At 43.7% G+C, this 23,206-nt stretch overlaps 1 protein-coding gene across 5 annotated transcripts; it reads right to left on the bottom strand.

Moving 5' to 3' along the window:
- Positions 1-640: 640 nt before the first annotated feature.
- Positions 641-22,588, bottom strand: slc6a4a (solute carrier family 6 member 4a). 5 transcript variants are annotated; one of them, XM_034549153.1, is made up of 19 exons: positions 22,462-22,588; positions 21,142-21,212; positions 20,866-20,948; positions 20,204-20,286; positions 16,575-16,661; positions 15,542-15,598; positions 12,157-13,056; positions 9,725-9,859; positions 9,041-9,263; positions 7,076-7,214; positions 6,719-6,853; positions 6,517-6,620; positions 6,151-6,278; positions 5,952-6,064; positions 5,132-5,263; positions 4,651-4,750; positions 4,451-4,551; positions 4,139-4,306; positions 641-2,376 (listed from the first exon to the last, which is right to left on the bottom strand). In XM_034549153.1, the coding sequence occupies exons 7-19, from the start codon at positions 12,608-12,610 to the stop codon at positions 2,302-2,304; spliced, it is 2,007 nt and encodes a 668-aa protein (XP_034405044.1). In that variant the 5' UTR covers positions 12,611-13,056; positions 15,542-15,598; positions 16,575-16,661; positions 20,204-20,286; positions 20,866-20,948; positions 21,142-21,212; positions 22,462-22,588; the 3' UTR covers positions 641-2,301. The 5 variants fall into 5 exon arrangements, with proteins under 5 accessions (XP_034405044.1, XP_034405042.1, XP_034405043.1 ...); XM_034549151.1 differs by having other exon boundaries at positions 16,599-16,661; XM_034549152.1 differs by lacking the exon at positions 20,866-20,948 and having other exon boundaries at positions 16,599-16,661.
- Positions 22,589-23,206: the final 618 nt, after the last annotated feature.

The following is a 23,206-nucleotide window of genomic DNA, read 5'->3' as shown; positions in this document are numbered from 1 at the left end:
GATTATTGTTTCTGTTTGGTGGCGGAGCAAAGTGTAAAGAAGGGAGAGATTTAAAGGGTTGCTTCAACCATATCACAACAACAACAACAACAACAACCCATTAAAACTTGGAAAGGTAACACATTTAAAGATTATCCAACCGAAGAAAAGATTTTTTTAAAAACAACCTATTGTTGCCAACTCTTTTTTTGAATAAAAGCAGCAGCACATTATGAAGATAACATAATGATGTTTCTATAAAAGACAAAGAATGAATGAAAGAAATGAACATATTTGCTCTTGAAATCAGTTGCTATACGATAAGCAGTCTGTTGCAGATTCATAACACATAAATCATGTTTTTTGGAGGATGCATTTGAGTGTGCCAGGTCTGCAGATTAAATGTTTTTGTTTTGTTTGTTATTAGTATATTCTCTTTAGTTTGCTGCAGATTATTATTAATGGTATATGGGTGTCCTCTTTAACTTAATGTTAAGAACTTACTATGGTAGTTATGTAAGTGTGCGTTGGTAGAAGAGAACACAAGTATGTCGAATCAAGAAAATAATAACACACTTTCATTTCTAGACACGACTGACAAACAAATAAAAGAATCGACTGACAGAGGTAATTTATTTCCATATATCTTTATTATCCGTTATTTCCCATATATTTATATATTTTTATTCTATACAGGTGTATTTCTCAACACAGTCTTTTATTGACATACATATAGCTTACATAAGCTCAAGAGGTACTAGAGAGAGGCAAGAGGGAGTTCACTTCCTTCATAAGATAGTTTGGCAGTTAACGAGACAATAGATCACATTACAGACACACACATTTGAAGTACAGTATGCACACACACACACGTAAAGGGCCTGAAAACCTTGAATCCTTTTTGCACAACCACACATACGTGCACCAACACACTAATCAAGGCGCACACACACACACACACACACACACACACACACACACACACACACACAAGAACTACACTCACATCCACGGAGAGAGGAGACAGGTATTCACAGGATAGATTACACCAATACCAGACTAGTAAATACACATGTAGATGTACAGTACTCGCCATATTCTAACTCCTGCTCCTACATAATCCTCAGAAACACACACACACACACACACACACACACACGCACTATTTTTTTGGTAGAAAGTAAAGAGCAGTACCGCTGATTTTCAGACTACGCCATTGATAATGTTATTAGCTCCGATCCATATTTGGTTTCTATTAACTGACAGTTATGCAGAATGACAACAGGGTGCAGGGTGTCACATGTGATTAAACACGGACCATCGGCACAACGTCAGGTTGTGTCACATGTGATGTTCGTCACACTGAAGTGACAACGATGATACACGACAAAATAAATACACATTGTATATTGCAGTTATAGGATGAATACACTCGGTTGGTTTCCGTCTGTGATCTATATATATTTTTTTTTCCCCCCCTCACTGGAAATTATAACAGTCTTTATTTTTTTTTTCAGACACACACACACACACACACACACAGACACACAGTCACACACATTCATAACAGACAGTGCTTCACAGTGTAGAGAACTCGTTGCAAATCCGTCGCTTGTCCAAGATGCAACCAACCAAGCACGGGCTGACAGTCAACACGACGTAGCGACAGCTAAAATATGGGAACGCCTTTAGAAATATGAACAGAACAAGATATCATATATTTGGCTTCAGTAACAGATACCTGAATAGTGCTACATATTTATCAGAATGCATAACGTAACGGCGTAATATGGAAAAAACTCAACCGTGAAGACAGCGAGGATATACGTGACTATCTGGCCTCCTCTGACTGATCTCAAAGTGCAGCGTCTCCAGGTTATTGTCTCCGTGAACATAGACTGTGTCATACGCTAATATTGTATAAAACATTCGTTTCAACCGTATAACCTGAAGAAAGGTGGCTCACAAAAGGGACTTAGTCGACGAAGAGAGAGAGAGAGAGAGAGAGAGAGAGAGGATGTTGATCTGACGATACTGAAGCGGTGAGCTCCGGGTTTTAACCCCCGGAGAACTGAACCTGGCGTGAGGAACACAACTAAACGGAGCTCAGTGAACTACCGCGGCCCTGGCTCCGCAGGACTCCACCACTGGTTCTAGACCTCGGTGTGTGAGACAGCTGAAAAAAAACAAACAAGTGTCGTGATGTATGAAAAAGAGGCATAGACGGTGAAAAGTAGCCCCTTGTCCTGTAGTTTCGCAGTTCGTCCAGAAGAGGGCGCTCCGTGCGGCCGGCGTGACGCCTTCTGTTGGTCCAGGTTTTGGTCAGACCGCGTTGGTGAAGATGAAGTCTCTGTGCTGTTCACTGCTGGGCTCCGGAGTGATGCTCTTTAACAGACGCTGAGGAGAGAGAAGTGAGAACGTTAAAAGTGACGCGAACACAAACTAAGGAATCAACCACGAAAGCAGGTTCTAATGTTCTCGTGCCGCTCATCTGACTGCAGCAGCTTTTGTTTGGCTGAGTCTTTGTCAGGTGTATTAAATACAGGAGCCATAACCATTTTTGAAGATATATGAAATATAAGATTGGCGTATTTAGCTTGGACCACATTTGTACAGTGAGCATTGTTATCTGAGGAGATTATGTTTTTGGTTGTGCGTGCGTGCGTTTTGTCTGTCCGCGGCTAATCTTGCATATTCATGCACCCATCAGCCTAATATTTTGTTGTGCTCATTCTGACTGTATGCTCAAGAGATAAAAAAAAAACATATTTCATTGACTGTTCTATACTGACTCCTCACTACTCAACCGGGCGGTAGGGGCAGCAACTGATCAACGACTGCTTCAGTTTGGAATATTGTGTCCATGAGGGATTCAGAAATTAAATTAAATTAAATTGCAATTTCCCAGAGCTTAATTGTTGTGTCCCACCCAACCTAAAGATATGCAGTCAGACAGGTTGTGGTCCATCTGAACCAGGCATTAGGAAACAAGCACATGTTAACATTTTAGAAGCTGGAATCAGTGAATATTTGCCAATTTTGCTTAAAAACACGATTCAAACTATTACACAATTATAGAAAAGCATTGATCGACACATCCTTTTGGTTCTAATCTCAAAACACACACACCAGACGTGCTCAAAAACAGAATCGGGAGGAGAAAGAATAGAAAGGGAGTTCACGGGAAAGTGAACCGGCGTTACAGATGATAAAACACACAACCCCCGACACTCGGGACATTTTAAACCTCGCTTGGCCTCACGAGTTACTCTGACGCGGTCTTCTTTCACACTCGCATGCACACAAAAAACCACGAGTCCCGTGTGTTGACAGTCTGTATCAGTTGTCATTGTGTGCCCGGGCAGCAGCGTCAATATTGGACAACGGCCAAAGATGTCTGTCTGCCAGCCTGTTTGATATCCTCCCACCGTCTGTCAACTGTAACACAGCGTACGACAGGATAACAATACAACTAATGAATAAATATGAGGTATTCGTATTTATTCTATAAGTTGCAAGCTCAGAATATACTGCAAAGAGCAAATACACCCCTGCACGTTTTGGGTAGGAATTAAAGACCCCATGCTCAATCATCAGCAACATATAATATGCAGACGTCTAAAATACTGTATGTACTGATGTTTTGAATGATGCTGATTTGGCTGTGCCTGGTTTGTCACGCAGAGGGCTGCGATGCTAAAGGGCTGTGGATGACGCCGGCCTCGTCTGCTCTAATTTCGCCTCTATGGGGCCTGGAAGTTGTCATGGCTTTTTTTCCCCCCCTGGCTTTTGGCTTTGGCTTTAATCTTTGGCCTGTAGCTCGTCCTCCGTGCCCCTTTGATCCCGGTATCCAGTCACGTATACACTGCACAGGGTCGACAAAAAAAGGAAAGCAACAGAGGCAATGCCTGTTGTGTGTCAGCAAGAGGTCAACAAAAGGTCAGGCAGGGATATGGGCTGAAGGAGAAAGTACATGTGGGGAGGACGAGGGACACTATAGAGAAGACACACCTGACATCTAGTCCTTCTAGTTTACTTCTTACTATAAGTGCTTTACCTGCATGCCAACCATTACCTCATTCACATACACATTTACACCGATGAGTGCGCAAATCGCTGTACCTCCCGAGCTCCTGTAAAGGAAAGGAGATACCTGTACCTGTTTGAACGTTCCCTTGGCAGTGAGCAAGTAGTAGACCATATAAACAGGCACACAGATGAATGAAGACACCCCGATGCAGTAGCCCAGGGCAGTGGTCCATGGCGGGAAGTGGTAGTTGAACAACCTGACCTCTGGTGGGAAGGCCAGAAAACTGATGATGATGAACTGCATACGGGAGCGGGGCAAACGAAAGCAGAGGTCAGATAGAACAAGGATCCAACGCCAGTGCACATAATGACTGAGTTTGAAAAGCTAATAAGTCGAGGACTACTGCATTTCGTATGTGTAAACACGGTTCACGGGCCCCACCAGCAGAAAGCAGGGGCAGATGGCCACCCAGCAGATCCTCCAGAAACACCCCGGGTAGAAACCAAGCATGAGATGGATGTCATTACAGAAACGGTTGGTACCTGGAACACACACACACACACACACACACACAATAATTACACAGTCCCCATTAAAAGGTCGCCATTGCCATCACAAATCAACATATCACTCAAACTTGCCGTAGAACCAGGAAACGGCGACGACTTCCAGCAGCACCACGGTGATGACAGCGGGGCCCGTGGCGTACTCCTCAAACAGCTTCACCACAAACGCTCCTCCCTGATACAGCAGGAGAGAGAGAGAGAGAGAGAGAGAGAGAGAGAGATGTTAATTTACTCGGATGCAAGCGGCTTCACCTCCTCAGAGTAAGACAATTAGGGAACTTTGTTTAGGGATTACCGCTCTAATCTGATTGTGGCTAATTGTTAACTGCGGTCTATCACGTTACTTAAAATATGCAGTAATGTGTTGAATTAATGTTTCATATTAACGGCAGATATCACAATACATCTATTTAATTGCGGACAGTCGGGTGAGATAAATTACAGAAGTATCGGCGGCATTAGTGGGATTTTCAAATCCAAATTGATTATATGTGATGTCGTCACGATACATGTCATTTTGCATGGTAGCCGGCGTTTGACGTGGTCATCAACTCACATATGTGAGCGTGGAGAGGGAGCCGAGGAAGCAGACGCACACCAGGGCCAAGACGAACCACTCTCGTCTCTTCACCAGGACGTGAGGGAACTCGTCCAGCACGGCCGTGATCACCCCCTCCAACCCTGCGAACTGGAGAGAGGAGAACAGCGACACAGAGGAGGAGAGGCGCTCATCAGAGGGTGCACAACGATGAAAGAAAGGAAAGAAATTCGGCTGTACAGAATCTAAATGTCACGTGTCGCTAATCGGCCGTTTGATCCAATGCATGCGACAGTAACGTGACCACAGTACACCGACGGAGAACATCCAGAGATGCCTTGTGTGTCCTCTCCTTGGCACGGTGACAACAAAAGAAAAAGGAAAAAAGGAAGACACAATAGTCCAGCCGATTCAACGTGAGTCCAAACACAGCGACACGCGTTGTAGTAATATCCTCAGTGGTAAAATCGAGGAGCATAGCAACCGCGATGCTGATTCCAGCCTGATTATCAGTACGCGATAACAGCCTCGCGGGCCTCTCCAGCTGGCTGCCTCAGAGGCGATGAACACAGGCTTATGGAGACAAGATCGCCACACAACAGCGATATGAAAAGTCCCGTCGCATTGTGTTTTTTTTCGCTGACTGTTATTGAAAAAAAAAAAAAAAAAAACGCAGAGGTCAAATAATACCCGGTTACCTCTGGTGGAGCAACTAGAACAAGAACAATTTGCCTAAATGACGAGGCGAATATGAAACCCGTCTCTGGGTTTGGAGAGAGCACACGAGAGCCCACGGGTAACTGAAGAGTCACGCGGAATGAGTAATCAACAAACTAACCGTGCTATCCAGACCCAACATAATGATCATGAGGAAGAAGATGATGGAAAAGAAAGTAGCAGCAGGCATGTTCGCTATGGCTTCTGCATAAATGATGAACAGCAGACTGGGACCTGGGGTGGAGAAAGAGTATGTCAAATTCTGATAAATAGGAATGAGAGTAAAGAATGACGTATTTGGGATCGTGTTGCTTTTCTACCAGCATCCTTGGCCACAGTAGCCACATCCTGGTTCCTCATCTCAGCCATGTAGCCCAGCACGGTGAAGATGACAAAGCCAGACAGGAAGCTCGTCAGGCAGTTCACGGAGCTGGTGATCAAAGCATCTCTGAGATGGAGAAACGAGAGGTTTAGGTGGCGGGGAGATAACAGAGTTAGGGAGAACTTTGAGCCTTTTATAAGTAGTATTTAGACTTAATTATTAAAATAAGACATGCATAGATTAATGTTTCTAGTTGAACAAAAAAACAGGTTCTGATAATTCTCTTTCTTTTTTCTTTTTGGGAAGGTGGGAAAGCAAAAGGTAGGTTTCGTTGCAGTGTGAAACATACGAGAAAGGTTCTCACTTGTAGCAGTTGTTGTGAAACGGGTTGTAGCTGGCGAAGGCCAGGAGCACGCCGAAGCCCGGACCCAGCGAGAAGAAGATCTGAGCTGCTGCATCAATCCACACCTGAGAGAATGCGGTCGGGTGGACCGATGCGCGTTAGGAGCAGAAGTTTGTGCAAAAGGTAACATGACGGCCTGGCTAGATTGCACCAACTGACTCACGGTCGTGCTCAGCAGCTTCGCCCAGTCAGGCTTGAGGTAGAAGACCACGCCCCTCCAGGCCCCCGGCAGAGTGGCCCCGCGGACGAGCAACACCAGGAGGACCAGGTAGGGAAAGGTAGCAGTGACCCACACTACCTAATGCCGAGAAGAGGGAAAACAAAAACAGCTCACCTTTCTGTTGCTAGACTCTTATTGCTGATATCCGGTGATCCGTGATGATGACCGATTCCCGAGGGTCAACAGATGACGGCAGAACAGTCGTGTTTTTCTCAGGCCTCTTTGGCTCCATCCATCCATCCATCCATCCATCTACTCTAACTGACACCCCATTAGCCATTCAGGCGCCCCTTTGGTTACCTTTCCAGACGTCTTGACTCCTTTCCAGATGCTGAAGTAGACGATGATGAAGATGAAGAGCAGGCAGAGGGCCAGCTGCCAGCTGACAGAGCCCAGCTGGTGCAGACCTGGGGAGAGGTGGACTTGCAACACCTGGCGACTGGAGGGGGGGGGGGGGGGGGGAGAGAGAGTAGGGATGGAGATATGAGGTTGAAGGGGGTGCAAAGAGGGAGAAGACATTAGAGGTGTCCGCAGGATATGAAGGGAGTCACGAAAATCAAGGAAAAGTGGAAGAAGGTAGGGAAAGAAAGAAGGTACGAGGGCAGGAGAAGAATGCGAAGAATAATAAGAAGGGACAGAGAAGATAAAACAAAGTGAGAATACAAAGATCGGGTGGGTGGAAGGGATGTTTGGAAGATTTGGAAAGGAGACAAAAAGGACAGAATGTGGATGGAAGGAAATGGGATACAGAAAAAAAAAATCAGCGAGAAATAAAAGAAAACAGAGGGTAAGAAAATGTACAAGGAAGAGGAGACGAGTAAAGGTATAGGGAGGTCACGGGAAAGGGAAAATATATGGGTGAGAACAATAGAGCCCTGGCAGATATAATGTAGACGCATAAATGATACATATTGATTAAACGAGCAGTATAGTGAAAGTTCACCAAAGGGCGAAAAGATACGGAGACTAAATGAAGAGGATGCGAGCGAGCCCCGAATGACTTCGTAGAGGTTTACACAAGCCAGAGTGAGAAAAAACATTACAGGGCAAAAAAAAGAAGACGAAGAAGGAGGCTGAAATGAATGAGGGAGGTTAACATCTGGTCACAGGTTAAGCACACAGAGCTCGAACGATAAAACAGAGACGTGATTTATGTTGAAAACAGGAAATTCTGGCGCCAGACTGAGGAATTTGTTCTCTAAAACCTGTATTAGGAAAAGTCAACTGAGGATAAACCCTGAATCCGTCTCAGCGGACAGACAAAGACACGTTCGCGCGAGCGGCTGATAAGACTGAGCCAGTAGAGTATCAAAGCAGTCAAGGATGAATAATAAATAAACCCAACTTTACTTGGGTAAATAACTGGGAAAGCAGACAAAGATTGGAAGGCTTGGAATAATATACATTAAATAACCAGTTTAAAATGTCAGAAACTATTTTTCTTTTTTTCTCTTTTTAAGAAAAGAGAAACATTTTTTTATCTGGAGGGGAGATTAATCCAAAAATCTCTCTCTCTCTCCGTCCTCATCTACTGCCTCTCTCGTTCTCCACCTGCATCTTTAACTTAAGTTTATTTACAGTGAATTTAAAGCATTCTGCTTTCACAAACGCTAATAATACTAAGTTGATGGATCCGCTTAACATTTCTTTTAATAATACACGTACACACCCGCGGGCACATTTACGTCGACACATTTATACTCGTCAGGTTTCATATAGAACTAGTTATAAATATACTTAATGCGTCTTTTATACACGTTTGTTTTAGCAAAAGTGTCATTCGCAGCTTCGCCAGCGCCACCCCGAGTCTGTGGCTCACCAACAGACTGCTATTCATAGAGCGCCATCCCCATAAATCGAATCGACAAGAGTCAACGTCCATCCAATAAAGTCCATCGAATCAAGCCTCTGCATTCTCGCTACAGCTCGCGTCTGTTGTCTTTCCTGATTGAACTAAAGTCTGCCTTTCCACGGGATTTAATTGTATGTGTACCTTCCGTTAACTGGTCACGGTGAGTATGAAATGTGAGGATACGTCCCGCTGTAACTTGTATTCTTCACCATCTCAAGATTCTCATCACTTCTTGCTGCTACGTCTTCAAAGACGGATATCCAAGTGAATTTTGCACACACACAAAAAAAAGAGAGAACCGACCCTGTAATCGCTCTCTGGAAGTCATCCTCCCTTCCTCCTTCGCTTGACGTCTCCCTCCCGGGGAAGCCCCCCCCCCTCTACGCCTCTACATCCGACTTACATGCACTTACGTATAGAACTCCTCGGCGGGGGAGGTGGAGGAGTTGGACCACGACACGTTGTGGTCGGTGGACATGTAACGGTTGCAGTTGACCGTGTTCCAGCTGTTGCTGCAGGTGGTCCAGGGCAGAGTGGGCCGAAATGACGACAGCAGGTAGTACAAGGCCCAGGCCATGATGGTGTTGTAGTAGAAGGCCACGTAGAGGGCTATGATGCAGATGGCGAAGCCGATCCCTGCGCCAGTGGAAGAGAAACTATCGTTAGCGCACAAAACAAAACACGAACGTTCTTGAAGTTTGTGGCACCAGTCGGTCACGACTTGAAGACACATCAGAGGTGTTTTCAAGCCGATTCAAGTGAGTGGCATTTCCCCAACAACAACAACAACCAACACACTATCACATTTCTGAGCATCTGGCATTTGGCATGGAAATGTGACAATTTCCATAACAGAGAGTTAGTATATCTCATTAGATGTACGAGACGCTTGGGATGCTCTTTAAGGGAACTGTACTGAGGGGGACCGGGAGGTTAAAGGAGCTGTCTCTCACTCTGACGGGCTGACACTCTCCTTTATCTGTCCTTTGTTCTCCCACTGCCAATTTTCCCGTTAGCAACGCCGGGTTCCCATCCTTTTAATCCATTAACTCATTTCTCCATCTGCTCTGTTTTCTCTCTCCACTCTCTCCCGTTACCTTTGAAGATGGGGCAGATGTGTTTCCAGATGGAGATACAGCCGTTCCGGTGAAACTGGCCGAGAGCCAGCTCCATGTAGAATAGAGGGACACCTCCGAACACGGCCATCAACAGGTAGGGCAGCAAAAAGGCACCTGGGCAGAGACGCGAGGATAGGAAGACACATGAAGAGAGAGAGAGAGAGAGAGAGAGAGAGAGAGAGAGAGAGAGAGAGAGAGAGAGAGAGAGAGAGAGAGAGAGATCCAGGGTTACAAATGTTGAAAACAGCGGGTAAAGTGAGAGGAGAATAAGTTATGGAGGAACAGTGAGAAGTAAAACTGCTCTCCTGAGAAATGCTACTCGTTCACCAAGAACATTAAAAAGCACTCCGTTCATTAAACGTTGGAAGTACCTCATCATTTACATAACCCGAGTCCATTCAGAAACAACAGCGTACGCTTGCCCGGTTCCATAAAACTCTCCGTTAAATATGTGGAAACCCCCGCAGCGAGAGGGGGTCATTTTGTTCAAATTCTGCGATGACAAAGGAGGACGACTGATGATGTTGGCTGCTCAGTTAAGGAAAAGTGTAAAAGTGATGAAGGGAGAATTGGAAGGCCAAACACTGAGAAGCAGCAGGACGGCAGCCAGATCCCTGAACTCTCCAACCCACCCGTGCGGAGCTTGATAGTCTCTCTCTCGTGTTTCTCTTTTCTATTCCGTCTATCTGATGATCAACTAGTTGTATGTGTGTGTGTGTGTGTGTGTGTGTGGGGCACGGTGTGTGTGTGTGTCGTTGTGACACGAAGGCACAGATAAGGGTTGATTGAGCAGCTGCCTGGGAGACAGGTTATTAAGCAAGGAGAAAGAGACTGGAGGTGTTCTCATAAAAAAAACACAATTAATACTGTTGCCTCTATCAAGTGTCTCCCAGTCCCCATCTCTACCTCGCTCCAGGAGTCACACACACACACAGAACACAGGAAATTGCAAAGATTTTATTATTGCAAATTCAATAAAAGTGGAAAGGGAGGCCCTGTTTTAGTGAAGACTGTGTAGTAACTCGCAGAATTATGTGTGACTAGAAACTGGGTTTGTGTTGCCCAACTTCCATTAATTAAATGAATTTGAATCACATGATTTTAAAATTTGAATAACTCGACTGAATAGCATAATTTAAAATGCAACGTATTAGTTTTCGAACCCTCGACTCAAAACTGAATGTTATGAAATTGAGTCGACTGGATGAAACTGTATTTGATCTTCGCCCCGAAAGTTTATATTATTACGTCCACGTTCAGCTCTCACAATTCAAATGTAGGTCCCGCAATTCAATTTCGGGTTTTAAATGAGAAACGCATCCGGTCGTCGAGGAAAAGCAATCGAGAGCAGATTCACAGAACTCTGGTCTGTGAACGTTTTCTTTATTGGATTAAATCTTCTCCTCCCCGCCACGAGGAGACGACTTCACCGGCAGCTTCGGGAGGCGGACCTCTAGCGAATAAAAAAAACAAAAAACGATGTGGACTTTTGGTTTCACACGGGACACGAACAACGGTCTCATGGGTGAAAGTCCCCATCCATAAACCTACCCAATACTTTGAATTTGAACAAAACCTATTTCTATCGGTGCCGTTTCCGTCGTACTGAGACTTCATTTTGACACATTATGTGCCATAACCACGTAATGCATGAAGAAGTCATGTGTAATACACATATTTCTCTAAGATGTATATGCAGCTTCCTCCCGGCGTATTCTCCGTTCAGCGGGGAGGACGAAAGGAAAATATGAGTCGTTTTCTCGTTGCTGACACTTTGGATTTAATCCAATAAAAACAAACTATCAAAAAGTTCACAGTGCGGAGTTCTGTGAATCTGAACTCGATTGCTCTTTCTCAACAACAATCAGTTAACTGAAATTGAACTCAATGTGGAAGTATATAAAAGGGATCCAAAACTGTTTCCAAACTCATACAGTCAATTTCAATATATGCTATTTAGATTCAGTTTTCAATGCAAATTATTCAACTTTTGTTTCTAGTTCACTTATTTCTGCCACTGCAAACTCAGACTTTTAGAAAATACTTAACTCAGACTTTTAGAAAATACTTGCTTACCTTTTTGTAAGTTAGATTGTGCAAGAATTGAGCTGAATTAAGTGCTTTTAATAAACAAGTCTGAAAACTGCAGCATTCCTTATCAGCAGGTCTACGCCTCCTTCTTTAATGATGGAAAAAGGGAGAGGGCAAGAACCTGATTATATATATTGTGAATTATTCCTAAGACTCTTGTAAGTGTACGCTGCAGTACAGTTCAACCCACGAAAAAGCCTCCGCTCTTCTTCCTGATTTAAATTCTGTTTACTCTCACGCGTGGTGTCCTGTACACGGCTCTCTACCCCACGCCTCATCCTCCTCTTCCCCACTTTACAAACATCTTTTGGCGCCCTCACCTCCTCCATTTTGGTAGCAGATGTAAGGGAAGCGCCAGACGTTTCCCAGATCCACGGCGTAGCCGATCACAGAGAGCAAGAAGTCCATCTTCTTGCTCCAGGTTTCTCTGGGCCTCTCCAAGCTGGTTTGTTGGACCACCAGAGTCCTGAGGCCTCCCGGCGGCACCGAGGACCCGGCGCCTCCTCCAGGCCCGGAGGCGGTGCCTTCGGAGCAAGCTGCGCTCCCTGGTCCCTCCCGGGGGCTTTGAGGGGTGGACGTGGTGAAGCCGTTGGACACCTGCTGTCCCGAGCCAGAAGTCAGGCTCTTGGCTCCTCTCTCGGCGACACCGTCAGCCAGCATCAGTCTACCGTTTTCCTGCTGTGTCCCCTCCCCTCCTTCTCCCCCCTTCTCTCCCTCATTCTCCCCTTTGTCCATTGTCAACATGCTCGTCAGCATCATATCTTTTGTCTCCATTGGGTCGTGGTCGGTGTCGGCGTCGGTCGAGGCGGTTAGGGGCGGAGGGACGACGAAGGGAATGTGGCACTGCTGTCTGATGTGGCGCCCATCAGGGGAACAGAGGGGTTAGAAGAGGGAACGCAGCGGCGGCGGAGTCACAAACTTTGGCAGAAAATGGGAGTTGTCAGGTAAAAGAGACCGGAGAGCGGAAATAAATAAAAAAAAAAGAAAAGAATAGAATAGAGAAGGGGGCCAGAGTGAGGGGAGGTGCGTGAAAGTGGGAGTGGACTTGAAATGCGTCTGTTGAGCAAGAAGGAATAGGAGCAGGCGGTTAGGAGCAGGCGGTTAGGAGACGAGAGGAAAGGGTCTGGACGGGAAGCTGCCAGACCGAAAGTTAAGAGTCTCGTATCTTCTCTCCACAAACGGCTCGTCGTCTCAGGCACATTCAGCGATGGAGCGACGACCTGCAACACAGAGGGAACATCCACAGATTACCTTTTATGGTATAACATATATTAAATAAGTCAAAAGCACCTGATTTATGACAATGAAGTCACGGAATACAGTTTCAGGGCTTTTTACCTCCTGTTTAATGGTAAATTAAAAAAGGCACAATGTTTCCGTGGCTAAAACTTACATAATATGAAATCCTAAAAAGAAAAGAAAAGAGAGACTTGAGGGGATTATGCCGGGACATAATGACTTCCCTCTGCTTTTCCTCATGCATCTCCTTTCACGCCCTCGCTCAGTTGCATAACCTGTTTCGATACTTATCTGATCAAAGCTGCATTATACGAGACGGAAGAACCGAAGTGGAGGATGGACAGAAGTTCTCCGTGTTTGATCGTTACTAAAAGCAACATGAGCAATTTAAAAGCAAAAGAACCTCATCAGTCAAATGTGTATGAAAGTTATTTACTCAACAGGATTGTGTGATGTGTGCGTGTGCGTGTGTGTGTGTGGTGCACTGAATAAACAGGTAATTTATCTTATATTCCATGTGTATGTCTTCAATTAGATTTAGATGTTATTTCAACTGTACTTTCTATTTAGTGTGTTTTGAATGACATAATTTCACACATCTGTAAAGGCTGTAAGACGACTGCAGCACATTTAACTCATTATTCATTAAAAAAAAAAGCTACATGTTATTTACTTGATATGATTAATGCAATTGAAACACGAGACCTTTGTCGAATTATATATGTATTTTTCGCTTTAAACAAATACCGTTAACGCTCAGTACAACTTGTTCTGCAGCCGCATTGAAAAACACTTTCATTAGATTTTAAACTTGGCACGGTTTTAGGTTTGCTGCTGCGTTTGGATAAAAGATATATACACACATTGCAACGCCGACAACGAATTACACTTACGGCGCAGCCATAAGGAATCACACATACTTAACGTGCAGTCCAAAATGCGATCGCATGAGAAACCGGTCAAAAAGGAAGGAGCAACTTAAAAGTGGATTAGACTGTTTACAGTGTTTGCTCAATTAGGAGCGAATGCCGGACTGTAGGGAGACTCAATTTACACGGAACGCCGTTATCTTAATTAGGAACACTAACATCCGACTACCGCGCAACCCCGGAGCGCCCGCCAGCTACCTGGAAGAAGAAACTCTCAACAGGAACGTTGTTCTCATACGAACCACACGTTTATTTCAAGATCTCTTCATCGCACAAACACGATGACTTCACTTCCCACTGAAGCCTCAAGGCACAGACCCGTTTGAGATGCCGGGTGAGCTTAAACTCGACGGAAATCTGATCGTTTCTACGCGACTTAAAAGAGAATAAAGAAGGGAAAAAGTTCATTCACTTTCACAACAGCAAAAAAAAAAACGATGTCAGTGAGAAACGTTATCTTCTGGACTCCACTCTACTCTCGGTTATCTGTATCAGCTGCCACTCCGCCTCACAATAGAAAGTCAAGAAAGACAAACAATGGCAAATGACTCGCCGCTAATACTAAACCCGACCTGCATGTGCAGACACACGTAACCACCGTCTGGAAGGAACCCCACATAGAAAATAAAAATACATCCTCCTCTTCTTAATCCATTATTCAAAAAAAACAAAACGAATACAAACAAAAAACCTTTAAAGTCACTGGGTATCAAAATCTTTTAGTTTTTTTGGGGGGGGGATAAATATTTTAGACGATTTTAATTATTAAAGAAAAAAAAAAAAGGCAGAGTGAGACGATAACATCGAGATTTTTTTGCAGTGACAGAGGAAAATACGCGTGAAGCGTTATAAAACAAGCCAAATAAAAACTGTAGACGCATCTCTTATCGGAGTGAACTCCATTTAAACTTAAGACAAATCACGAGTCGCCCACGCTGACACTCGAGGTATTAAATACACACCAAATAGTATATATATATTTTTTTTTTTTACCCCAACTTGAATGCATCCCATACATTACCTCAAGGAAGACAAGCAGAAACCTGCGGCGGCTAAAAGAGAAACAAACTGCAGAAGCGACTTCTACCAAAAACTTAAAGAATCCCGCGGCGTTGCAAAAACTTGCCGGAGGAGCAGCGTGCACGAGCACATCGGGACACGGTGTTTGCTCATTGAGCTCTCAAACCTCTCTCATTTCTCTCTCTCGCTCCCTCTCCCTCCCTTGTTGTCCCTCTCTCCCCCGGCTTGCAACCACACACACACACACACACACACACACACACACACACACACACACACACACACACAAATGTGCTCAGAGACGCGCAGACATATGCAGAGCTGGATGCAATGAGCTCAGACGGAAGATAGTGGAGAAACCTTGTGCAAGCGCAGACATGCACACTTTGGAGCTTGGTTTGATACATACATACATACATACATACAACAACAACAACAACAACAACAAACAGCATTAATAAGAATGAACTGTATGTACTGTAACAAACACACTGCAAAAGGAAAGGGGAAGTCATACCTATTAGGAGCTGTGTGTCAATGAGGGGCTCCGTGTCAGGGTGCTGCTCTCCGCAGCCTGTAACACACACACTTCCATTTTTTTTCGCTCTCATCCTTCAATCTTTGGTCCCTTTTCTCCCTTTTTTTTGTTTAAGTTCTTTGCTCGTGTCATCGTACACACCTGTTGTGGAGGGATTAGCCTTTTGCTGCTTTGACCCCCGTTGCCCATAATTCTAGAGTCCTGCTCCACATCAGCATGCTTTCAAATATTCCATTTATTTTTGCTGAATAATGTTTAAAAAAGGCAAAACAACTGAATTCTCTGGAAATCCTTTGATCCATGTATTAACTAATGACTGTGTGTTTTAAAAGTTTTCTCTCCACTGAGCGCGACACACACTGAATGGAGCTCGGTGCTGGTGGCGCCGGGCAGCTCCCGGGTCGGACAGCATGGAGCCGACCTTGCCTCTGGAACCGTAACCCTGGTTACCGCTGCAATTTAGGCTGTTTTTTTTAACCTGCTTAAGTCAAGTTTAAACATACAAGTGTTTCTAATTCCAACTGCTACAAATTGGCAATTTAAAACGGCAACAAAAGTTTGTCAAAAATATTTGACCAACCAAAGCTGCCCCCTCATCCCCAAGTGAGAGATAGAGGTAGAGAGAGGTGGTCGAGTGAGCTAGATAATGAAGGAAAGAGAGGGAGTCGCTCACGCAAGTGAAAACAAAAGCAGTGAATCACAGAATTAAAACGCCATTTCCTAATTGTTTCGCGACCTAAAGCACAAATAAACACGGCCACGCCGCCACGCCGTCACCCGAGCCTGCGGGAAGGTGCTGCATTGCCCACATTTGGGATAAAGGCAGCCGAGGTGCAGGCCTTTCTGCTCGGCTTGTGTGTGTGTGTGTGTGTGTGTGTGTTTGTGGCTCACCCTCGGTCAAATGGACACACATACCTATTTATACACCCATGACACAGAGAGAGAGAGAGAGAGAGAGATAGAGAGAGCACAGAGGAGAGCGATGGAGACAGTGATGTGACCTGGTCGCTACCTTTTGATCAAGGCCCGGCCTCACCTGCGTGCTGCATTGGCGGGGGGCTTCACACCCACTTCCCAAAGGCTGACGCCCAGATTAGTCCTGAACAGCAAAACAAGGAGAACTGAATACAAATAGAGGCAGAGAACTCTCTGCAGATAAATTTAAAAAAAACACCGTTTTATAGCGTATACATAAAAAATGAAAAAAAAACTTGAAAGGAAGTTTCTCTCTCTCTTCTCACGCATGCCCACGTTGCATAAACTATATATCTATAACTATATATCTGCAATCACATAAATTGTCATTTCTGACATCCCAGTATTCTAAAACAACTCTTTAGTAACTCTTGAGTAAATATAATGTGCTTATCAGAGCCTGCTTTGGAAACTCTGGGGGGGGGTTTCCAGAATAGTGTTGGAGTCGCCACGGTGAAAATTAACTAAAGAAATGTGTGTGTTTTTTTGGACCATTTAAATTAAATGATTTGATTAATCATTATTGCTCTGTCACTGGTACAAAAACATTGTAATTGTTTTCGGTGTGTGAAGTATTTCTGCACGACCTTCTTCTCTGAGCTGCCATGGCGATGAGAACGGAAGGAAAACACGAGTTGTTTTCTTGTTTCTTGCTTTAGATTTAATCCAATAATAAGCCAAAATTTAACGTTTGCCTTTTCGATTCGATTGCATTTTCCCAGAGGGTCGAATACAGTGTCAGAGAGCAACAGAATTCAACTTCATAATATCGCATTCGGTTTGCTAACCCCAAATATGCTATTCAGATTCAGATTTCAATGCAACTCAAACATACATTCAGTGGCGACACACATATCTGTGGCCGCACTGCACTGTTTACCTCAAACTGTGGTTTGCATTTCTGTACTGAAACTTCTCGTGAACTACTGGCCAACATTTACGCTGACACATATCTTTGATGAGCTAATATTGGCTTAAATACTGAACTGGCTTTAGCGCTGCTGCCTGTTTGCCGGTCGCTATACAAATATTTTCCACATACAAATCATAATATTTTATAAAGATATCTACAGTCTTTACTGAATATGACAAGTATTGTGGGATAACAAACCTAAGGATCTGGCAAAATGATCTTTTATTTTATGCATAGGCTGTAATAAGAAAACAATTATTTAAAAAAAAAAGAAGACCATCCTTCAACTGGAGAGCTTGAGTTCAAGCCACTTTGTCAACAAACACCCCCGCTGAGGTTTCTTTGAGCCAAGCACGAGATTCCTAAAATACAATACAAGTTATCTCCCTGGGCAAAGTTAAACAGATCAAAACATATGACCGATTTATCTTGTCTTCTAGTGATGGAAACTGGCTTTTCCTCCTCTTTCAATTGATTTCACCAGTGATGTGCTACGCTCAAAAACACACACACACACACACATTTGCCTTAAAATACACACATACTGACTCATACTACGATTCGGTCTCATTCACACTCACACACAAAGAGCCAAGCAGCCTTCATTCATTGACACTTGCTTTCTACTCTTCAACACACACACACACACAGAATGAGCACAGACAGACAGGCAGGCAGAGAGACATGCAGAGAGACAGACAGGCAGGCAGACAGACAGACAGAAACCAGCCGTACAAAATAATGATCGAGTCCTAATTCATAAAATCCTTGTTTTTGCTCCGCAGGCTCCTCTCCCGTGCTCTACAAGTGTGGGCTCTGCTTTCCCATGCCCAATTGACACCGTGCCAACTCAAGCCCTGGCTAATTAAAAAATAAACAGCGCAGGCAGACATGGGAGGGGAAACCCGCTCAGTGCATCGGGTTGCTGGTCTGACAGCCTCTCCGCCGCCGCCGCCACATCTGCACAAACAACACTTAACTAGTCAGTGGAACTTGTGGTACTTTGAGAGGAAACTACTCCCGGGAGAAAAGAAAAAACACTTTGGGCTTTTCACTCGTCCCAGATTGAGGGTTGCAGCCCGATAAGTAAACATGCAACACACATTTCAAGTGGCACATTGACAAGACGTGCACAGTAACCGGCCCTGGAGGGTAGAGATTTACTTACAGTCGCTGAGCGGTGGTTGCACGAGACGTTGGGAAATGTCAATGCGGGGGGGGGGATTATCAAATTATGGCCATGCTGCGTCTTGCCGTGACTGTGTAATATCTGTCTGTTGGCCCCGTCGTGCACCCAAGACAACTCTGATACACCAAAAATAGCCACTCATCATCATCATCACCACCATGTGGTTGTCATAGCCAATAAAGGGGCTCAAACACGTGTCATCATACAAGTGAAGCACTTTCCGCAGCGTGTTCAACGTGGACTTGTTTGGTGTTGCCGAGGAGTCACGGCGATTCATCGGCATTAGCTTTTGTTGGACTGGCTATCGACCGATCTTACAGATTCATAAACCCTTCGCTTTGAATCGTCTCATGTCAATCATTTTATAAAAGTAATTCCCCGACCTCCTCTGTGTTTGAGCTACAAGGAGTCAGTCAAGAGAGAGTGCACTGAGCCGAACACATCACCCACGAGCACGATGAAGACTTTTCTCCCCCACTCTTTAAACCGGTCACACATTTTACTAAGAAATAAGAATTAAAAGAGCAGAAGTTTATCTCTATTCAACACGAGCAAGAGACATTGCGGTTCTTAAAAAGCAAGCTTCCATTATTAGGGTTAAACATTATGTATTGTCCCAATAATATATTATCCCCAATAGAGCTAATAGGACGACAGGTTTTCTTTTTTTTTTTTTCTTCCCCCCAATAGATTTTAGGGAAAGAAAAATAAAATCAATAAGGTGGTTTCATTAAAAAAAAGTCTCAGTATGGGTTATGGCTTGCGTTTTTTAAATTATTTAATTTCCGGAAAACCGAATGGCTCTATGCCCACATTTTGTACGCTCAAAGGAACAGAGGGAGCCGACTTGTTCAAAGTTTCACTTGGTCAGCTCCCATTTTCATATTTTCTGGAAGGGTTTCAAACCCTTCCTGATAATGTAAAAATAGCCTTGAAAAAGTTACAACCACACTAAACTCTTACTTGAGTGTGAGAAAAAGAAAAAAAAAAAATCGATGCATAGACAGAAAGACAAAGGATGGATAGTCAGAAACAGTGAGATTTTTATACTTTTTTCGTACTATAATAAAGACATTCAAGTCTAAAATTATATATATTTATATATATATATATATATATATATATATATATTATAATTTCTCTTTCAATACAAGGACTGATTTAGTCACATTCATATGTGGTAACTGTGTAAAAATAACAATTTGGATTTAAGGCTCCCGTGCATATTCCTACACACATTAAAACCAATATAATAAAAATATCCCCGATAAGCCAATCCCCAAATCCGGGTGATGGTAAATTGTTTCCCCCAAAATAGGAAAACTGATTTTGAAAAGCCTAGGAGTTATGGAAATGACACAGATGAGGATGAATAACGAAAAGAAAAAGAGCACAAAAAAGAAGCAAAAAGAAAACCTTGTCCCCGGCTTACACACCACTACATTAATACATATCTTACAGATCAGGCTATCAAAACAAATTCCTACCCCGAGAACTGATTGGGACAATGAACCCGCTGGTAATATAATTATGTAAACATAACAGACGGGCAGCGTGGTCTTACCTTGATATTTTTAGCCTGACAGCTTGCGTGAACCGTGGAGCGTCTGGTCGTCCGGCGTCCAAGACATCGCCGATCAATGCGTTCTAAACCCAATCACACAAATCACACATGCCTGGGCTTACAGCAGGCCGTATTCTGCTCCGCCTGGCTTAAGACGCAACCGCACACACTCAAGTATGCATGCACCCACACATGCTCTCACCCAAACACACACACACACATGCTGAGCTTCAGGAAAAGATTCCTGCCCCTAATCCAAGGCTCCTTGATGCATATTTACAAGAGGGCCGGAGAGGAATAAGAGTTGAATAAATTATTTTACAAAATGTTGGGAGAGAAGAAAAAAAAAAAACGGGGAAAGTGGAATATTTACATTATGAAGTGTGTGTGAGTGTGAGAGAGAGAGAGATTATACGAGGCCCGTCCCGTCTGTGTCGTGGTCTAACTAAACCATTTACAGCCACTCGAAAAACCTCCCGGGCCAAAAGGCACCATGCCAGGTACAATGGTGCAGTCGGTCTACTAAACCTTCATCGTGTGTGTGTGTGTGTGTGTGTGTGTGTGTGTGTACGTGGGGAGAGATTGAAGAGATATAAAAGACGGCGGCTTGGGTGGAGGCTGACGACAGCATCACCGTCATGTTGACATTAAATTGTAATCACCGTGTCCTCTTTCTTTTCGGTCCGACCCAAAAACACAAAGACGCGAAGCGGCTTCCAGCGTCGTCTCCTTGTTAAAAGCCGGCCTGTGAGTGAGTGTTGAACGTCATTCCAATCAGCATCAGCTGAAGTACTAGGTTAATCCTAATTGCAACACACACAAATCCAGACAGAGGCACGTCTCTCGTCTCTGACGTCATTTCTACGTCTTGTGAGCCAAAGGGTGGGTGGGGGGGGTCAGAAGTTCAAAACGTGGCTTTTTTTTTCTGGGTCCCATACCTGAAAACATATCCCGATGAGCGCTTTGCCTTCACAGGATGTGTGAGGACCGTGATGTGGGCCCGCTGGAGCTGAAAACACACCGTTTCAGATTTCACCTTCAGGAAAATACAATCTCTAATACAAAAAAAGAAAATCACTTTTCATGTACACGTATACACAAAAGACACCGTTCAGATATATTAGCCCCCCCTGAAGCGTCTGCATTCCTATGAATGCCACGTGAGCAGCAGCCATCAGGTTTAGTAATGCACACCAAGTTAGAGCGAAGCACTGACCTGCCCCCCACCTGACCAAAACCATGACAAGAACTGTGTATTTACATAATAAGTCTGCGTCGAAAGCTCTTATTGTGAAACACGGGCAGCCGGAAAAGCTCACTTTAAATTAGCAGTAACGTGAACACACGTGATGCACTCCCAAAAGAATTGCTGACGAGATATCTTTTGTGCGGTATTTATTTTAAGAGTTAAGTTCTGCGCTAGCTATTACCATTTGGCTAGCATTGTACAGAACATTAACGTTAGTTAGCTTAGGTTAGCTAACATTAATTTAAATGAATCCATGAATTAACCTGACAAAATATGAGCCAATTAGCTTTTTTTTATTGCTAAATGCTTAACGTTAACTTACTAAATAACCAACAAGTAGAAGTACAACAATGTCAAAATAATTAATTAAATGTTTTACTTTGAAATGTAAAAAAACTAAAGTCAGTAAAGTTCAATATTTACATAAGACGAAATAAAATAATAATTTTGTATTTTACATCGTCTTTGAAATGCAGCTTTTCTTCCGTCGGCTCTTCTTCCGTCTCCTCGTTTGGGCCTTTTTCCCCTTTTCCAAAGACGTCTGTTCACTCATGTTTGCTAGCTTGTTAATTTTTGCGGTAACGTATCACGTGACCATGTGTCATCGGGACACAGACGCACGGACGGAGGTGTATCCGGTCATTTTTCAAAATAAAACACATTTCAGCTTAAAAACCCCACATGCGTGTTATTACGCACGCATTTGACACATAACCAGCGTGTTACTGTGGTAGTTACTTAGTGAAGGTGGAGATGGTGTTAAAAAGTCGTAAGTGCCGTTGAGTAAAAAGTTCAATTTAGTACAAGCACGGCACTTTCAAATACAGTTAATTGTATTGTAATTGCATTACACCACTAACAGCTAGAGGGAGAAAAAAAACACTTAAACAGATCATCTCTCCTGCAAATCTTTAAGCAGACTAAGTGTCAGAAGGAATTATTCAACCTTAAAATATGTACATATTTGGTATCAACAAGAACACATTTCAGTCTCTTCTGGGTTTTCCACCTGGTGAGCCGAGGTGATGAATTCAACTTCTGGAAGAGCAGGCTGGCCGATCACCTGCACACGGGATGAATGAGCTCTCCACCTGCATCTCACACCAGATAGGATTCATCTTTGTAATATTGTTTTACCTGCTGTGTATTTAGCCCAACTGGCACGCACGCACGCACGCACGCGCACGCACGCGCACGCACACACACACACTTTATCTAACATTGCAACATCTGACACTGCAGTTTTTTCATGGCAACAGCGATTACTCTCGGTTGTGTAACTTAAATTTCACAAAAGGTGAAATACGATAATTACAAATCTCCCATTTCCTCTTTAACATATTACAAAACCCGGGATTTTCCAGCTAAGATTTACAGTGCACTCCCCTCTAAATCAAACCCAGATAAAAAAAAGAAAAAAAGAAATACCATTCCTCTGAGGGAGGACTTCTTGGAAAGAAATTCCAGGGAACGCTATCAATTAACCCTTAAATCTTAAGACCACCGCCTGTTTAGCTTCTGTAACGAGCACATAGATCAAAACGGTCACCATAATTCACAAACTCTCCGGGTTTGTCTTTTAAACCCGTCGAGAACAGTGGCTCAAACCATTATATGGGGGATGGGATGGATGTGGGAAATCTGGGAGAAAGTAGAAGAGGGTATATATATATTTAAAAAAAAAAAGAAAAACACAAGGCCAGCTGCAGATGAAGGCAACGCAAATGAAATGCCAGAACAGGACGTGGAAGTTG

This window comes from Cyclopterus lumpus, chromosome 13 (genome assembly GCF_009769545.1).
Source record: "Cyclopterus lumpus isolate fCycLum1 chromosome 13, fCycLum1.pri, whole genome shotgun sequence".
NCBI classification, from domain to species: domain Eukaryota; kingdom Metazoa; phylum Chordata; class Actinopteri; order Perciformes; family Cyclopteridae; genus Cyclopterus; species Cyclopterus lumpus.
Note: the sequence above shows the minus strand (reverse complement) of the source record. Positions and strands in the feature narration are given on the sequence as shown.